Raw genomic sequence first — 20,190 nt, 5'->3', positions numbered from 1 at the left:
TCTGCACTCATGTCGGCTGATTAATAAAAAATATATATTTACAGACACATCTGCAGCCTACACTGGGAACATTTCACATGTACATGGGACCGAAAATTACCACGCAAGATTTTGAAAAATTATTCAGGTGCACCACTGAGAGTGACTCACTGGGATGCATTTTATTATCACTTAAAAAGAGCAGCGAGTGAGATTAGTGAATATGAAAATACAGTTAGGATCTTTAGCGTCTGCTAAATGACTAAATGTAATGCTGCAGCCTGTCCTCTCTGTCTGTCTCTCTCCATGAACACAGTGCCCATTCCTCAAAGCAACAGCGCTAATGAGACATTCAGTGTCCACATTTTTATCCTTGGGACAACTCTATTCAACAACATCTTTAAAACAAAAAAAAACTAAATATGAAATGCATCACCTACCCACAGTAACCTTACAGTACAGTTAAGGTTGTTATTGACTACTCCAACACTTTTGTACTATGCTGTATAATGCTCATCTGTGTTGTTGCTAAACAAAAGGCTGCATGCAGAGACTCACTGTGGCTTAACATGACTGTATGAGGCTGCTGCTTGAATTTCCAAGAAGCTAGAGCACAAGTCAAAAGTTTGAAAATCTTGTTTTGGCTGTAATACAAAATCCTATATAAAGATGTACAGCATGTACAGAAAAGGTACACTTTGTGAGCCTTTTGGAATTTTATAGTTTTCTTCATTATTTTGTAATAAAATGTGATCTGATCAAAAAGTCAAAAGTATTTACAAATATAGCTTGCCCAAAATAACAACACAAAACAATTGCTGCATCAGGCCCTGATGCAGCAAAGCAGCACAAATGATGATGTTTCCTCCACCATACTTAACGAATGGGATACTGTATTTTTGATGATATGCTGTGCCCTTATTACGCCACATGTAGTGCTATAGTTCACTATAGTTGTATCAGTCCACAAAACATTTTGCCAATACTGCTGTGGAGTGTCAATGTGCTCTTTTCTACCATCACTGAGGTTTCTTAGGTTGTTCTCCATAAAGTCATGAAAGATTTATTTTGCGTTATTACTTTATGTATGTTATATTTCTTGATACTCTTGACTTAGGTGGAGATCAGATAACATTTTATGACAAAGTAATGCAGAAAACCATAAAAGTCCAAAAGGTTCATGCTTTTTCTTGCAAATGTATATTGCCGGCTATCTAACATTTTTGATGCAATTTAGTTTTGGCATTTATACTATAGCTATAGCTAGTTCCCTAGATTATGGTAGATTGAATTAGCAGTGATAGAGCCCACCATTCACCAATAATAGCATGTTCTGGACAAAATGAATAATACAAGAACCTGTGTATAAAAATATTGCATGTGCAGTCATTTGTGGGCATAGGCATTATTACAATTACATTTTATATTTATATTTCAGAGAAATATAAAGTGAGATCAGAAATTAAAACAACTACACTGCATGCAGGGGAAAATGTGAGCAAGGCAGTGAGAACAAATTGCTTTGTTGAAGGTATAAACTGACCTTGGGCTAGCCTGCAGGGCTCAGTGACCTCTCTGTCGTTGAGCAAGCAGACACAGCCCGGCACTGGTCTGAGAGTTACCACACCTCCATGGTTTTCAATCTCACAGCTGGCGCTGCCCTGCAGTACTTGACACACAGAGCAGAAATACAATCGCATATACTGATTTAGAAAGCTGTGCTGATGCAGCTGCTGTAGAGCTGAATATATTTAGTGCTCAATGCAGCATTTAATGAAAAGTTAACAACTCATGATAGGAAGTACACAGTTTTACTACACATTCTCATTTAATAGTAACAGTATAATGTGCCATATATATTGTATTTGATACTCTAGTAAGTGAACTGAATATTTTTTTGCTCCATGTACTGTCTAGATCTACCAGTCTGTCGTATATCTGCTCTGCAATAATGCATGATGGTAAGAGTCTTTGGGGATTTACACTCTTGTAAACTGCAGCTCAGCTCAGAAGAAAAATTGTATAAAGCTTGAAAGGAATCACAGAGATGAATCAACAACTAATACCTATTTGTGGCTTTTCAAACTGGTCCTGAGGTCCAATGTGGGTAACTCCTTCCTGTAATAAAACCACAACGTAAATTCCCTTATGGACAAAAAACTAAATAAAGCATATGTATTCTGGTCATTACCTGGGTGTGCTCAACAAAAAAAGCAGTACAACATGAAATGACAAGAATTTCACACACTGTGCTGTAGAAAACTGTTGTCCTTTCACTTCAACCTTTCCACTTAGATGAAAAAAACAATGTGTTTACTCTAAAGTCTTATCTAATGGGATTTTAATCTTTCCTATATGGTGTCAGGACCACATGTGCTCCCAGGTGGCCTCAGCTCTTCACATGCAGGAAACGATGTAATTGTCAGACCTAAGGGTATGCTTGTCATTGTCAGAATCAGGACAGCTTAAGTTCCCCTGAGTCCTAGCCTCAGAACTAAGAGCCTCTTATTCAACTGAGCTTCATGCACTGTGGAAGACATTCACACAGAGATGGGAGATCGACAGGACAGTTGGAGGGTAGAGTGAAAAGAAAAGACAGTAGAAACGCACCTTATCTCAAGGGTTTTTCTAGCAGAACAGAGAGAAACAGTAGGAGGAGGGGAACAATCTAGCAAGAAAAAGAGGTGGTTAGACAGCTGACAAAAGCAGCAACTTGAGAGTTGGGAAAAGTAGAGCAAATGCAAAAAATATCAGTTTGTGGGACTTTGCATGATGTTTTTTATTCAAATGTGTATTTTTAGCGTAACAGAATGTGTGAAAATGAGTGATGCAAGTCTCTAGGGATAAGAGACAGAATGAAAGTGCACCATTACATACCACATAACTAACACCAAAAATGAACAGACACCGCAGCACTTGTACTTGTAAGTCTAACCAATGCATATTCAAATATTTACACTGAAACCAACACAGCAAAAATGCCAAAAAGAAAACACTTTGCTAAAAGGGGCTAGTTAAGTAACAAATCAAACACATCAACACAAAACATCTAATCAAAACATCTTCTTAACATCCTACCATAAGGTGATAAAAGACGACCCCAGTGCTGAGAACATCTCTATCAAGGGCGACCAGGTGTGGTTGGAGGGAACTGATAAGGAAGCCAGCCTGGTCTCGGTTGATGTCCACACTGTACTGCTCCAACAGCTCCTTCTTGTCTCTCCAGCTCTCTGACCAGTCCTTCGTCAGCTGTTCCACCTGAGGAAGGTGGAGATTTGAGTATCTCAATATATTTGAATATAAAAAGTTCAATAATAAAACTTAAGTTTTAAACTACAGATTTCTTTTTTAAAAGGAGACCACACTACAACTATGTATAACTGTACAGCATGTGTCTTAAAATATGTTGCATGTAACACAAAGTTCAAGGGCAAGCAAACCCAGATCATGGAAAAAAAAAAAAAGATTTTTCCATGCTACCCTGGTTACGCTGTCATATTAATTATAACAAAAATAAGTAATATATGCTGCATTTGCATGCATTAATAAAACATTTAAAAATAAATAAATAAATCACCTCCACCAAACTTACTCTGAATAATTCACTATTTATGTAAGGCAAAAAAAATTGTTCCAAAAATGCCAAGCGTGAAAATCCCAAGGGTCATTATATAAAGAAATAGGAAAGAAAAGAACAGGGCAGGTAATGCTGAAGGTAAGTAAGAAACATTTTTTGCATGCACTTATGGAAATTTTTTATACTTTTTAATAAATCTACATTTCTTTTACTGTATACAACTTTGTATCCTATCCAAAGTCTTGCAATTTAAACAAGTGTTTGACAAGAGTCGTAATCTTAACCACACTGCAGCCAACATGTCATAATGAATCTGTCTGTCAAAGGTGGATGAGGCTTATTACATGGTGCCTTTTTATAAAACACTGAGCTGAATATGAAAACACATTATCTTGATGTGTCAAGAACGACTTTATTCGTTACAGATGTCTCTATGTATGTCAACCTTGTTTTACCTTTAGTTCATTCTGTAGCACGATGTCAGAAAGATTTCCATCCTTCTCATCACTCAGGGATGGACTTGGATTACGCTGCTGTCAATCAAGAGGGTAATCAATGACCACCAAGAAGATTAAAAATGTCATACAGCACTGTATTAAGCCTTTGGTTCTAAAACATGTGATGTGAAAATCTCTTTTATTCAAAGCCTTACAGTACTAAGGTTTATTTGGGGGTAAACCCAGCAGGGTGTATCCCAAGGAGAGTTAACACTGTGCTGTAACGATAAAAGGTTTTCATACCATTTCAAAGCTGTGCAGCATGCTCTTCAGTCTGTCAATCTCCTCTCTAAGTTCCCTGATCAGCCGAACATTGGCATCCTGCATAGAAATCAAAGCACACACACTCACATTAACCTAATGAAAACATTTAGATCAAACATTACATTTTGGCACAAGACTCTAAATAGCCACTGACCTCATTAACCCGAGGCTTATTGACAATATTTCTGGCATGGGCGGCATAGCGCAGCGTGCTGAGGGTCTCATTGTAACTATTGGCAGAGGGAGAGACGGCTGCAACACACATAGGCATAGACAGAGAAATGGCAGTTAGCAAGTTTTACAAGTGACGCTTAAGGCATCAGTGCGAGCACATTACTGCACACACACACACACACACACACACACACACACACACACACACACACACACACAGTTGGTGTATGCTTATAGAGTTAATAAGCATATGCAATTAATAGCTAGTGAACCAAAATGCACAAAACCACCACCACAGCTCTTTAACAGTAATACCGACTAACTATACACTTACTTGCAATCATAATAGTCTTGGAGTTGCCCCCCAGGCTGTCTTTCAGCAACCAAGTCAGGACTGAGTCTCTGTAGGGGATGAAACAATGCCTCCTCCCTCCTCCTCCTCCTCCTCCTCCAGACAGCGAGCTGCTGTGGCTACCCACCGTGCTGCCATCGCCCTCTGAGGCCATGCTGTTGATACTCTGGCAGCTGCTGGACATCTGGGAGTTCTGGGCTGTGGAGGCAGTGACAGAAAAAGGTGCAAAGGTTGTGAAAGTAAAGTTGACCAGGGTACTGAAGATAGAGAAAATATGGAAAGAGAAACAGTAATTTGTGGAGACACCTACTAGGATCTAACTCTGAATAAAAACACAGTTGTAACACTATAATCATTTACCCAGAGCTGAAATTACGATGCCCAAAGTGACCAGTGACTTGTTGATGTTGGAGCCCTCAGTTAGTCTATCTCTGCAGTAGTGGGGGTCTGCTCTCTCACTGTCAGACACAACATATATACAACATGGGAATCATGATATTACAGATGTCATGTACAGAATGTTGAACTAAAATCAAGCTCCACTAGGTGGCAGTTTTGTCAATGGTTTTGAGTTAACAGATGTTGACAAAACAAAAACACAACAGGAGGAAAGTTTTACCTTCCAGCCAAGTCCACAAGGTTAATCTTACTGACAGTTTCTGAAGGAAGGTTATTTTCTAGGATTGCCTATGGAGAAAAAATATGAATAATCATACTGAAATTCTCTAACTGTATGAGTGTGATCAGCAGATAAGTAGGATTTTAAGCAGAGAGAAATGACCTGTGTGTACTGGATGGTGAAAATGGCGTGGGATCTGCTGCTGGCATCATGGTTGTGGGTTGCTGCAGTGATTCGATTGCCAATGCCCTCCTCTAAAAGGTCCATGGCCTGCTTGCAGTCTGAGACCACATGTTGTGACAAGTCTGATTAGAGAGAAAAAAATAGAGAAACAATCCTGAGCAAAACTGAGCGAATTCAATAAAACAAAAGAAAAAAATAACATCAAAATGTTTGTTATTGCGTTAAATCCTCAAACAGGCTCAATGGGAACCTCCAAGTAAGAGTAAGTACAGCCCTATAAGGGAAAAAAAAACATAATTTTACATCCCAGTAGAACATGGAAGGGAAATAAGGTCATGGTATTGTTACCAAACAACTAAAGATACTCTAGTTAAAAGTGTAAAGATACACTTAAACCATTTTGTGGAGATATAAAAAGCCATCAAGCATACCTAAGATTTAAGACACTTACACGCACAGATAGGAATGCGAAACAGACTCAAACAGGAAATATGTCTCATCAATACTTTCTCACATTTGATTTATACTTTTCCACTGCATTTAGTAATAAAGAATTTCTAGGACTGCCCTACTTCCAGACATGAATTACATTAACTTAAGTGGCTGTTAAACACAGATTACCACAGAGCTTCTTGGTGCTAAAACATGTGGTTAAATGTTTCTTAGTTTCAATTTAGCCAATTAATACAGATATTTGAATCATTTTAAAACAAAACAAGTGACAGTAAAACACTGTTGGTATGGACAAATGCTCATGGACAAGTAAAACCTAAAGTCATAAATCTGCACTGTGTGTATCATAAAAGTGTTCTCCTTGGAACCACAAGGAAATGACTTCACTTCCTCTGGTCAACTGGGATTTCTCCAGATAGAGACAATAAGTGGATATGGGGCTTTGAACACAGAGAAACGAGAGAATGACAGGGAGCACAAGACAGAGAACGAGAGAATTAGAAGAGAGAGTGAGGAAAAATAAAAGTGAAAAGATAAGACAAGCTGAAATACTAGTCTGGATTAGAGCCACAGCAACCAAATCGCAACCTGGTAAAACAATCATTAAAGGAACAAAATTCCACCATACACCACACTGACTTATAAACTTAACATACAGGACACAAGCTCTACTAAAAATCGTGCAGTGTGAGCACACATGACAGTGCTGAGAAAGAAGATTTAACCTTTGGTATCCACGCTCATTTCCACTTCACCAAATACCAAGTGTTTCAGACAGAATATTTTTGTATATGGCCCACTGTTGAGTATTCCTATACATTTTTACAAATGATCAGTGGACAAGACACTTCTCAGGGATTAAAGTCTGACGCCACAGAATTTACACATGTAGAGTCTTACTGTATGTCAGAGATATAAAGTTGCTGCAGGGTGATTTAAATTTGGCCTTTAGCTGATGTTAGAGCGAGTTAGTGAGGATGGTCATCCTAGGATTGAGAATCAGCATTACTAAGGGTGCCTATCAAATGCAAACCGCTCGACTGGCTTGAGAAATTATGACTGGACTCTCACTCACAAAGTACAGATGCTCAAAAAAGACTTACCTTGTACATAGGGTCCTTTCTCAGGATGTTCTCTGACTCTCAACGAGGTTCTCTTCTTCTGCTCTCCTCCTCTCAGCAGGTCTCTAACACGCTCATTATAGACCTCCAAGAAGCTGCAGCAATAAAAACAATAAAATATACCAACATTTGGCTATGAAGACAAACACTTAAATCACACTACCATTACATTAAGATGCTGAAGCTTATATGTCATTTGTCTGCATGTTCCTCATCATTTTGTGAATAACAAACCTTTAAGGTAACCCTTTCTGGCATTTTGCATTTATTAGAAAGTAGTAGAGAGTAGAGTAGAAAAAACAAAAAAGGACTTTGTTGTGTGACAATGGACCCTGTTTGTTGTTGAAGCAGGTTGCACTCATGGTTACAAATTATGTTTTTTACTGCTCGTCCAACTACACAATCCAGAAACAGTCTACACTACCCAATTCAGTGGCTTATATTCTTAAAACTGTAAAAAATACTACATTTTTGCTTATGTTTAAGTGACAAAGCATATCACAGCATTGTAAAGGAACTCCTCAAACAATGACAAGATAATCCAGTTTTTTGATTTGCATTGACTTTTAGTGAAGGTTTTTTAGTTTAACTATTCCCTAAGTACTTGTCTAATATGAATTCCAGCATCACAAACAAACACACAAAGTACCTGATCTCAACTCTGCTTGAATTTTGCCCATTTGGAGAAGTCTCTTCAGACCTAAAAAGACCCTGTAAGCAAAGGAGAATTTACTGCACGTAGTACAACTACAGAACCATAGTGTATACTCAAGCAGCCAAATTGTATGCTCATTTCAACTTTATTGCCTCAATAAGGAATTATAATCAACTCTCTCACCTGACAGATGCGAGGAGTCAAACCAATGGAGTTCTGACATCATACAAAACAAAAAACAGAGAATGGAGGTTGAAGACATATTAAACAGCTGCTATGTAGAACAGGGTTACAACTAAGTGTTGTGTGTGTTCTCCGACTAGTGCTTTTAAATGCTTATTTGCAGTGCAGCAAATGATTCCTGTAAAATATGTCAAATGCCATGCAGCAAATTCAAGTGCCCACTCTTGCCCTTCTCCTCACCGGTGTACCCATCATGGTGTACGTCTTTCCAGATCCTGTTTGGCCATAAGCAAACAGACACACATTGTAGCCCTCAGAAGCTGCGGACAGCACCGACACACCCAGATCCTGGAACACCTGGGTGGAATAAGACACACATTGACACAATTACACACACACACACACACACATATATATATATATATATATATATATATATATATATATATATATATATATATATATATATATATATATATATATATATATATATATATATATATATATATATATATATATATATATATATATATATATATATATATATATATATATTAAAAAAATATTAAGGGATGTCTATAAATAACTGGGTAGAGACCCTATTTCTTCTAATATGTGTAGGTGATTAAGCGGAGTGCTGCTTGCTGGTGAAAACAATTCACTAATATATTTTAAGAAGAAGCGATTTCTGCAAAAATATGTTAAAAAAATGAGTTAATGGGGTGTTTACAGTGTAAGTCCACATCCGTGATAGTAATCACATTGTGTTTTTACATGACAAGTCCCCCAAGTAGGTTCCATAATCACAATGCTATGGCACCAGGCCAATAGTGTGTGTGGGGGGTGATGTTTCTTCCTGATGGGGTATTTGGGTAAGGAGCTGGGAGGTCAGCTAACACTCTGGGTAAACATCTTTGCAGAATGTGAATGTGAGAGAAATAAATGTGCTTTGGTCAGGAAAATAAACCTTGACAAAAACCACAGTGGTAAGATCTGAAAGAGTCTCACTGAAAACAATCAACTGAGGCTTCTTGTTTTCCTTCTCTCTGTGCCCCCATATGTAGCCATGTGAATTAATTATAATGATATTAATAATAATTATCTTTATAAGAGTATAATAATGTCCACTTAAAAACATATTAAGATATACTGTAATAGACTGGTTCTGCACAATGGATTTTAGGGCTGCAAGTATTGATTTATATAATCACTTAATCTGACCAGCAACTAACAGTTTTATATCTAAAAAATATCAGAAAATATTGAGTAATTTAACTGTAGCTGTAAAATCAGCTGTACCTCCTTATGTGTGCATGTGCCCACGTTCAAGGGCAAAACAAATGTTCAGCTTTTTTTTATTGTTATCTTTTCTTTGTTCATTACTGATAAGCAAAACAAACCAGCTCCTGAACACATGTGAAAAAACCCAGAAGCTCAGTCCAAAGGCAACACATAGCTTTAGGGGTAGCAACCTGATCCAGTCCAGACCTGAGACACAGCACATTCTCTTCTGGAACCATAACATACGCTGGGATTAGTAAGGGGTTCCCTCTCCTGGCCCCTGGGCCTGGGTCTGGACCATTTACTGGTGCATAGGTACACAGAGGACACGAGAGGAATGCTCTCAAAGCTACCAAGATCTCCCTCTATGAAATATAGCAATACCTTCAACAAAGCTTCAGTGTGTGAGTGTGTTGCTACAAACCGCTGTCAAGACAAGTTAAAAACTGGAGTTAATCCTGTATACTGTATATATAGATTTACAAAATGTGTGTGGGGGGTAATGTTTAGACTGGATGTGGTTGAAAGGTCTTGTCTAAGGCCTTGTAAAAGCAACATGAATGGAATCAGCGGTCATCTGGTTGTTCTTAGTCTGGCGTGTGTGAAAATATTCAGGAACCATGAGATTTCTTTGAGTACATGGTGGAATGAAGCTCACACAGAGAGACCAGCATCGTATCTAATCACAGTGACCAACTGATAAAGCAAAGTCAGTTAATAAACCAACACCCACCTAAGATTAGAAGAGAGACTTACAGATTACAGACTTGTAATGTTAATTAGTAACATCAATCTTCTTTTTTTTTTTTTAGGCTAAGACTAATTATGGTTTTAATAACTTTTTTCTTTTTGTTTCCATTTTGTCATTTAGCCTATAAAATGTTACACAGCACTAATAAAAGCTCACAACATATCCCCAGATTCCAAGGTCAGATCTTTGAATATTTTGTTTTGGTTGACCAACAGCTTAAAAGATACCAAATATATTTAATTAATATGATAAAATACTGAACAATATTAAGAGTTTAGAAGTTGTTATTATTAAAATCATTGCAAATAAAATTTCTCTATAATTGTCTAACTATGTGCAAGCAACATCCAGTAGAGCTTTCAGCTGTAGTTCACTTACAGACCATAAACAACTATGCTGCCTTGCATTTATTGAGGTATCACAAACACATCTGAAAAATAATTTACATTACATCATATGAACATTTTTGAAAGAAAATTACTGGTAGCTGTAGCCCAAAACCCAAAAACTATTTTCATTTTCCAGTATTAGTGTGCAGTCTAGCCAACTATGTGCAAGCAACAGCCACGTGCAAATAGTAAAAGTACTTTCACAATGGCCGTCTTACTCAGTGACCTTATAAATCACCCATCAGGCAATGGTGTAGAAACACCAAACACGTCATTTTTTCAAGGCATAGGAATCTATTTTAACCCTTTAGAGAGAGAGTTTTAAAAAGCAGTTAGCTGGAGTTTTTACTGTACTGAAATATTTGTCAGACTAGTAAACTGTACACAGATTTGTATAAATGTCTTTTATATGCATCTACATGCAAACATAATAATAAAATGCTAAAGCAAAAACAGATTTTTACACAGAAAGTAAGCTGAGACTGAGAGTGTCTTATGTAACTCATGCTTGCTAAACAATATCACAGGTACAAACATCAAAGTGTGTAGCCCAGTGGAGCCAAGACCACCAAGTGTTGCCCCCTGCTTCTTGGCTGAATGGAGGCGTAATCATGAAAACAGAAATAAGCACCACCCCTGTCTTGTCCTTATCCTACTATTCACAAACAGACAAACACCTTCTCCTCCCTCAAACGAAGAGAATCAATACAGCTCTTGTTAAAGTTCACCCTATTAAATTCACTCTATGGGGGCTTAGCCAAAGCTGAGGATCCCTCCAGGCTTAACACAAACTTTACGTCAACTATCTGTTCCTTCTTTGAACCTGACTAAGTGTCTCTGAAGACTCTTCCTATTGTTTTCTCAGTTTCTACTGTGTTTTGCCTGCTTGTCATTTAAAGCATTTTGTTTTTTTGGTAAAATACTTTGAATGACCTCTGAACAAAACCACTAGAGGCATGAATTAAAATTGTGTTTATGAGTTTCTCTAGACAGGCTATGTTAAAACAATCCCGTTTGCCATCACTGTCGCATCAAATAAATCAGTGGACAGTAATTTGTGTCACTGTACTCGAGCTGCTTAAATTGACACAATGGACCTCTGTCACAACCTGCTTTCACAGTTTGCAGCTCCTCACTGTATTGAGAGTTATTTATTGAATTAAGAAAAATAGTTAAAAGTAGGAAACAAGTTGCAGATCTGCAACAAGCATGCTAGCTGGTTGGTTGGCCGGCTCAAAAAACACAGAGGACAGACTAACAGTTCCATTAACGGGAAGGCTGTTGTCATCAGAGGCCACTGCACATGCACGTGTATGTACATGGGGTTATTTGACTAGTTGAGTGACCGAGAGGAAGCAACATCCACTACAAGAACAAAAGCTTCAGAGCTGGCTTTCCTCTTAGTGAAAAAATGTCCAAACACTAACAATGAAAGAGGAAAATCTGAATATAGATGTCATTCTTGTGCAGGAAATGCAGGTCAGATTAATTGGGTCAAAACAGAGGCCGAGGAAGAAAGAATAAAACAAGGGATAAGAAATGGTAAAAAGCTCGAGGCCATACAGACAATGATTTCTTTAATATGAAGAGAATAAAGTAAAAACTAGAAAGAAAACAGCCTTAAAAAAATAGGTATCATTTTTAATGCAGGTCACATGCTATTGTTATGATTTTCTGTAATTTGTTATTGCACATTTTATGACCCAGTCAGGCAGGGATGCAGCAACAGAGATATTTGGCTATGCAATCTCTCATCTGCAAATGTCACAATCACAGCACACTACTATCTCCAAATAAAACGTGTGTAGCAAGGCTTATGCTAAGATTCAAATTTCAAAAGAAGAGAGAGAAAAGAGAAAGCACATTAAAGTACACACAAATCAATTAACACTGCCCATTTTCAAACTAAGTGGTGACATACAAAGATGTGTTATCTTACAAAATCCCACTGATCTCAAAAGGGGGGTTGAAAAGTCACATGTGTGTCCAACTGAGGTGGACCAGACTTCTCAGATGAAAATGAGATATCCTGAAAAACAAACAACCAACTGGGTTTGATGCATGCAATTTGAACCATGAAAAATACTGTGTTCCTAGTTTGTTTTACAAACATGGGAAACACTTTTTCCCCAAAGAGGGAGTTCAGTCTGTGGTCTAGTAACATAAAAAACGTAGAAAAAGTCAGTGAGGTGGTTGATAAATGGTGACAAATGTAAAGGAGAGAGACAAAATGATATAGACAGGCTGACAAGAGTGAAAAAGTATTGGTGTAATGCCTCTATAATAATGACTTAAGTCCTGTAATCACTGACTGTAGAAAATGCCAGTTGCTGGTCTGGTTTTATGTGGCCTGCTCAACGCTAAACCCTGGAGAAGTATTTATGAGTTGAGTGTATGTGTAAATGTGGGTCTGATGTTGTCAAGGGAAATGGCAGAATGCCAGCGAAGCAAACTGAAGCAATTTGCCATGTTTAAAAACTTCAGGTTCTCGTTGCTTTTGCCAGGTTTGATGCAACTAACCGAACCAAGATACATTCTTCTTCCACAAACACTCTCACTGGGAAGGCGTTGCTCTACAAAATATAAAGAGACTCCAAGAGAAAAAAAAGTGCAAAATTAGATGCACATTCTTCTAGACAGGCAGTCAAAAAACAAAAAACATAACTCCCATCAGCAACTGTAAAATAATTTCCCTCGGTTTTTTCCCTGTGCAGAACCAAACAGCTGCAAAAGAGGCGGGGGTCACTTAGTTCCCGTCCCACGCTGTCCAACTGGGTTACACAAACACAACAGCTGGTACCCTGCACATAACTAAATTCTTTTGTTTAGACACAGAAAAAAATGGAACTGGAGTTCCTTGTCCTGAGAAGAATCTGAGTTGGAGAATCAGAGGTGAAATAGGGAAAAATAAATTTAGCAAGGACCACAAGGTGGACATACTCACATTTATAAACACAAGGGAGGAAGATGTTTGGCCAGCGTTCAACAGAGTGCTCGTTTGTCACTTGTGTTTGTAGGTCAAATTAGCATGGAAGGACAGAGAGGCTGCAAGAGGGGGAGGAGGGACAGAGAGATATTTGCAGGCCAAATAGATAGTCTGCTCTTCATTACGCAGACCTCCCTATACATGGGAGTAAAAAACTGTGTGAAAAAAGACAAGCGAAGAACAGTGAGTAAGTGAGTGAGTGAGTGAGTGAGTGAGTGAGTGAGTGAGTGAGTGAGTGAGTGAGTGAGTGAGTGAGACAAAAAACTGAAGACAGGGAACTGGCACTGTATTCAACTATTTAGCATTCACTCTTATTGCAAATTGCACTGGGAAAACGGTTGGACTAACAAGTAAATAAAACCATATCTGGAGAGGTTTTGAGGATAGACTGCTCCTCCCCCAAATCCAACCATAACACAGTCTGTAACACTCTTTACTACCTATTGTATTGTAGAAAACAGAAATCACAGATGTTTTTTCTGTATCCATATGGTCTAGATCTCATATTTCTTTGGTGACACTTGTTTATTTGGTCTCCTGTTGTAGTTAACTCAAACCAAGCTGTACTGGACTTTTGGCTCTTACTCCGGCCATGTGTTAGGGGGAGTAAATGCTCGAGTGTGATAAGTAGTTTTCCCCCCATTCACTGAGAAACTATTTTCCTCCGAGTCTGAAGCGTCACTGACACACAGACCTAGAAACACTGCAAGCTAAATCAAATCACACACATTGACACAGGCACAGTGAGGCAGAAGACAAGAGGAGAAAGAGGAAAGGGAAGCAGGCTCACTCCATTTCACCATAAAAACAGCATTGTGCTCTGAGGAAACAATTCTCAGCAGAGACGTCTTTGCACAGAAATTTAACAGCAAAAAATTATTTAGTGAGCCAGCTGTAGGTTTGGCAAGCAGTGCTGGGGCTACAGAGGTGCAGTGGACCCCCTTGCCCATTCCCCCTCCTGTCCTCCCATCCACCTCCATCATCCAAGGAATTTGCATTCCCATCAGTTTCTCTACCCATTCTGAGTCTCTTTCCAGACTCAAATCCCCTGCTTTTCTTTCACTTTCCACTCCCCTGTTTCTTACCATCAGAAACAATAAACATGTAATGGAAAAAGCTGTTTATTAGCTCAATATCTAGACTCATAATAAAGGCAGTACTCAGACAAACAGTCCCAGTTCTCTCCTGCATGAGCTTAACAGCTGGCTCCCATTATGGATTATGGTTGCTCTCCAAAATCCTACCTCTCCTCACCTGGAGGCACCCTCTTCTGTATACACAAAAATACAACTTAAACACTGAGCCTCTCACCCTAAAACACAAGCCTTTTCTTGTCAGGAGCCTTAGCGACAAGAATGCAACCACATTTGGAGCCCAGCATATAGTTTTAGTTACCAGTTACAGGTCTGTCTTCTCATTCTGCTGCCTAGCAAACAGAAAGCTCAGTGTACAATGTACAGTAGAGAGTATACTGCAGGAGTGGCCAAAGAGGTACAGCGGCTGGGAGGCCAATCTCCACAGGGTGCTAGGTGTGGTTTAAATTCAGGTTCTCTTTGTCTCATTCTCATGGGAACTAGAGACTAAGTTGCATTCAGAATAAGTTCCTCTTCCTCCTGAAATATATATATATATATATATATTTTTTTTATGTAGAAACCATTAGAAAATCTCGTTACTGGTATCTAGCTATGATCTAGCTGGGGAACTTGGTGTTGGAAACAAAATGTATACCATGATGTTAAAGCACTTACTTAAACATATCATTATTTAGGTTGTGGACAGCAAAATCTGCCTATTCAACCAGTCGATTAAGACAGGCACTGTTCTAAAAAGCCATTTGTCCACTAAATCATGTAGTCAACCTGCCACAGTGCCCCATTGATCTGGTTTTCTACCCTGCAACACAAACAGTATTTTCTGCTTTGTATATCAGTGTGTTTCCATACCCACTAGAGAAATGCTTGATTAAAATATTTTCGACTGTGATGAGATCAGCAAGCGGCTGACGTGTTCATTCAGCAGACTCTTTAATAAAGAGACAATTCTTTGGATTCTCATGCTGGAAAATAGGTCAGATTTAAATCCAGTGGCTCTGTCCTCTACTGGCGTCCTTTCGCCCACCCTGGGACAACAGAGGAATGTCTTGTGACAGCTAAGACATTGACTGGACACAATTCTGCTGAGGATAGAGGCAGCCAATGTTAGAGCCAGCGAGAGGGGGAAAAAAAGTAGAGAGGAAGAAGTGCTGTGTTGTCTGTAGCTCATTGCCGTATGTAGGCCGTCATCACAGAGCCATCTTTTTTAAACACATACAAAGGCGACACTGAGAAAAAGAGAGATAGGCAGTGAAGAAGCAGCAGAAGAGGGAACCCCACATATAAATGAAATAAGAAGGGGACCAAGTGCAGTTATAAAAGTTAGTTAAAAGGACTGTATAAGAATAGGTTCTGTAATGGAATCATACACCAGTTCCTCTCAATCTAGAGGCCTTCTCAGGTTCCAGAAACACCCTCCAATCAAAGCAACACAAGGATATCTAATCACCCAATCACAGCCAGGACATGAAAAATGAGCTGACTCGAGCAATGCCATGTCTCAGGAAACGAGAGTTCTGGGTAACAGATGGAGCTGATATCACATCCCCTGAGTGGCCAACTGTGTGCAAAAAAAATACAACACAACACAGAACACACCCCTGTTGTTGTGGTTTGTCTACAAGGGCAGCGTTTCCTCTGAGCTAATGTCTTGATACACAGGTTAGGTTTGCCCAGCACAAACTTGTGTCCAATTGCTGAATTGGCACGCACACTGTATCCACCCACAACAAAGCTTCTAAGATGGCACGAAAGGGGTAACTAAATATTTAGGTAATGCAGCATAAATTGTCACCAGATCCTATCAAATTACCAACAACAGAAAACTGTTGATAGATACCACTTACTATATTAATGTTGACTGCAGTATTACACTTTAACTAGGATATAACAGAAATATATTTTACAGTTTAATGAGGAAGAAGAATCTTTGGAGAAGGCCAAAAGCTGAATATTGCAATTAAGCATAGTAATTTAGGGAGTAAAGTCATTACCTCCTCCTGCGATGCATAGTGAGGGTCAGTAGGGTCCACCGACCAGTAACAGTAGTCAAAACAAAACTCCAGAAGCTTCTCTCGGGAATCCACTGCACCATCTGCACGTCCATCCAGCTTTGAGAAGGAAACAAAAGTGTAAAGCACATAATTTGTATTTACTGCACTTATACATTTATATGGTCTGAACATATTTATCATACAATCACAAGCTCAGTGATACCATTTACTTGAAAAATAAATAAGCAGGACTTTGTGTCATAGTGCTTTTTAACAGCTAATACAGTACTACACTAAATACAGACACACTACGCACACAATATATGCACATTCAATAATAACAAGTTAACTAAAAAGAAATTTCAACTCCATTAAAGCCTGACAGTACATCTTCTGTTTAAGGGAAATGCTACAGTGTAATACTGCGAGCAAGCTCTTTCCATTCATTAACAACACCCTCACTCCTCCTCCTGTCCTTTATTCAGCTCAGTGCATTAACACAAAACACCTTTCTGCTTACTGTGAGTGACTCCTGAACAGTGGAAAGACAGCACAGCAGCATTTTGACTTGTTCAGGCACAACTGCTGCACTGGAAAATAACATATAAACATTTCTTCTAATCACTGCATTCAACCTTGAGAACAATCTGACTTCAGCAATGTTCAGTGTATTCCAGGAACTTTTTTTGAGATTTACTTTTCCTTTCGGATTACCCCATGGAGGTCTCCACAGCAGCTCATGGTCCATACATTTATTTGGCACCTGCTTTTACACCAGATGCCCATCCTGGTACAACCAACTCCAGTTTTAGACTGGGGTTTTAGACATTGGGACTGGGACACTTTTGCATTTGGCTAGGAGGAGTTAGGCCTTGAACCACAGAGTACAAGGGCGACCACTGTACCAACTGATCCACTAATGCCCCAGCAACTCTTTTGAGAATAAGGGTTGTAAATGTCTTCAGATGCACCTACTTTACCTAAATCTTACTCCATTCAGTATTTACACACCAAGAAAACAAAGCATAACTTTGTGAGCACTGCTGTGTTGGTATGTGTGACATCTTACAGTTAAACCAGAGCTAGAGCTTAGCTGCTTAATAATCAATCAGGAAATAATATATACAGTAGATTAACTGATAATGAAAATAACTGTCAGTTGCAGACACGACTTCCATTAATGGTGTGCAAGGATTAACTTACTCAGCTCTTCATCACTAAAAATACTGAGTCTTTAGAGCTTGTTCTTTAATGCTCAGCCCCAAAACCCAAACCTGACATACTGAATTAAATAACCTCAAGGGATCATTTTGAGGTGACATCAGAGTATCGTGTTCACATCTGGTGAATTCAGGATCAGTTATGAAAAGAGCAACATTGAAAAGAGTTTTATGTCATGCTTGAGAATACTTCAGCGTAAGATTCATACCATGAACAGGGCTGGCCTGGGAAACCGGTCTTTCTTTTAAAATAAGCTACAGTAAATAACAAAAATGTTGACTCCACTCTATCACCTATGCAAATAATGTTTCCCTCACTGACTGTAGCATTAGGCAAAATTAACTCTAAGTACAAATTTAACCCAGCAATTGACTCATCTGAAAGAGTGATTGTTTAACCACTCAGCACTATGACATTGAATAATGGTCTTGTAGTATGAGAGATTAGCTAAAAGCAACAACAGCACAACAGAAAGATCTTCTGGCAAGTATAGCGCCAACCATTGATAAACTTCTTCTTTTACACATTGAATTTAGTTTAATACATCTATACAGTTTGTACTCCTTGCTGCGTGTAAACCTTACATTTACGATCCTTTAAAATACACCCATACACCCTTTTTACTTGTATCTCATATTCTCCAAAACTGTCCCACTTTCTATAAATAATTATTCCCATGAGACCCAAACGAGCCTTGGAGTCTTGATCCTTTTCCATAGCAGGAGGAGACCATATGTGGTTTGTTTCTGTCACACCATTTGTAACGTATTCTCTCCTCCCACACCAAATTTCTCCCTATATGTGTGCACTTTAAAGTCAAAATGTAAACAAAAGGGGGGATTCTATAAGCACCAATCTGATAAACAATAATCCAAACATTAGTAACCATGTTTGTTGTTTGGATTAATTTATCTTTTTAGTATGTTTATCATCTGTAAACATAAGTTAACGTTTATCCTGCCAATACACATAATGTTGTCATCTCAACATTAGCTAATGCAAACAAAAAACAAAGTGTGGCAAGTTTCACACTGAAACTGTAGAGACTATCTGCAAGCAATGTAGCTCAACCAATCAGACAGGTCTGCTCAGCTATCTGCCACAGCAGGTAGGAAACTTGGTCAAAGTATCATTTTACAGAGGCAAAGTATTATTTCCAAAATGTGCAGATCCTCTTTGAAATCTATACAAATTTAAAAAACAAATTTTTTCAGTCAACCTACAGCACTGAAAACGTCTCATCTTCTCATCTGGCACACAGATCTCTAATTACAGTAATAGGGCCCAGAACCACTGCCTGTTAAAGTACTTAATTAAACACCAAAGCTACTGCACATTTTAATTAATGCACTGTAATTTATTTAGGGGTAGGGTTTGGATGGTAAAGATTTTAAACAAAAACTATTTAAAGTAGAAAAATCTTTTTACAGTATCTGAGGGATTTTGTAGTCATGTTGCTGTTTGTTTTGGTTCTTCTCAACAGGAAGGGTCTCTCAATCTGTGTGTGTGTGTGTGTGTGTGTGTGTGTGTGTAATCTCAACTCATATTATAAACAACAGTGACATCAAGCAGGAAAAGGTTGATGCAAAGCCATAAACATCCTGTTACTGTGATAGCTAGTCTACACACTATCCCCAATTCAAGTGGTCAAATAGACTCAATGATAAATATACTGTAGCTCTGAAGGAGATTTCACAAAATTCTCACCTTTACATTTTGTATCCTCACAAGCTTGTCCTCCACCTGGACTGCTAGCCTTCCTCCATCTGCATTCTCCCTAGGGACAGAAAGAAATGAATCTGGATTAGATTCAGTCACTTTTGTAAGCATCTATACCAAGAAATGTAAAGAGATGTAGTGAAAGTTGATGAGAACAGTGAGAGATCAGACATAGATCTTCAGTGTCTCATTCTCTAAGTGCAAACTGGGCAGACATTTTACTTTGGATTCAAATACTGTATTATCATCCAACAGACTGTTTGAATTCTCTCTTGCTGCTGCTGACATTATCGAGATTGTCCATGTAAATTTAGTCTAGTTCCACTTGACTGCATGCCATCACATGACAGTTTCAACAATGAATCTTTGTGTGTATGTCTATATGTCTATGTGATCCATGAAATCCACACACAAAAAGTTGTAAGCACCAATGTCCAGTCTCAGATTCAAATTAAAACAGGCCCTCACACTCTCCAAAGACTTCCTATGATGATGCAGCTTGGACCGTTTCCACAAACTTAAGCGAGTGCACAAGTATTGTGTGTGTATAACTGGGACCCGCGTATTTGTGTAAAACAAGGTCAGCTCAGCTGTGTGTGCCTGAGCAGCTGGACCAAATGCATCTGATGCAACACATCTGAAACTGGAGGCAATCACAACATGGAGATGCAAGACTTTCGAACTCCTGGAGTGGTAAT

General features: G+C 38.6%; 1 protein-coding gene across 2 annotated transcripts in view; it reads right to left on the bottom strand.

The window, feature by feature from the left end:
* stard9 (StAR-related lipid transfer (START) domain containing 9) overlaps nucleotides 1-20,190 on the bottom strand; it is a 37,853-nt gene that overhangs the window by 15,596 nt on the left and 2,067 nt on the right. Inside the window, exons 2-17 of one of the 2 annotated variants that reach the window (XM_026339195.1) lie at nucleotides 19,481-19,550; nucleotides 16,553-16,669; nucleotides 8,298-8,414; nucleotides 8,058-8,090; nucleotides 7,869-7,930; nucleotides 7,202-7,314; nucleotides 5,625-5,767; nucleotides 5,463-5,530; nucleotides 5,204-5,301; nucleotides 4,826-5,041; nucleotides 4,472-4,569; nucleotides 4,297-4,374; nucleotides 4,012-4,089; nucleotides 3,058-3,237; nucleotides 2,046-2,097; nucleotides 1,523-1,648 (exon numbers count right to left, since the gene is read on the bottom strand). In XM_026339195.1, coding sequence (XP_026194980.1) covers nucleotides 1,523-1,648; nucleotides 2,046-2,097; nucleotides 3,058-3,237; nucleotides 4,012-4,089; nucleotides 4,297-4,374; nucleotides 4,472-4,569; nucleotides 4,826-5,041; nucleotides 5,204-5,301; nucleotides 5,463-5,530; nucleotides 5,625-5,767; nucleotides 7,202-7,314; nucleotides 7,869-7,930; nucleotides 8,058-8,090; nucleotides 8,298-8,414; nucleotides 16,553-16,669; nucleotides 19,481-19,550 — 1,649 coding nt within the window. The remainder of the gene's footprint in view (nucleotides 1-1,522; nucleotides 1,649-2,045; nucleotides 2,098-3,057; nucleotides 3,238-4,011; nucleotides 4,090-4,296; nucleotides 4,375-4,471; nucleotides 4,570-4,825; nucleotides 5,042-5,203; nucleotides 5,302-5,462; nucleotides 5,531-5,624; nucleotides 5,768-7,201; nucleotides 7,315-7,868; nucleotides 7,931-8,057; nucleotides 8,091-8,297; nucleotides 8,415-16,552; nucleotides 16,670-19,480; nucleotides 19,551-20,190) is intronic. The other variant, XM_026339196.1, reaches the window with a different exon arrangement.

The sequence above is a fragment of the Anabas testudineus genome, chromosome 22 (genome assembly GCF_900324465.2).
Source record: "Anabas testudineus chromosome 22, fAnaTes1.2, whole genome shotgun sequence".
Lineage (NCBI taxonomy): Eukaryota > Metazoa > Chordata > Actinopteri > Anabantiformes > Anabantidae > Anabas > Anabas testudineus.
Note: the sequence above shows the minus strand (reverse complement) of the source record. Positions and strands in the feature narration are given on the sequence as shown.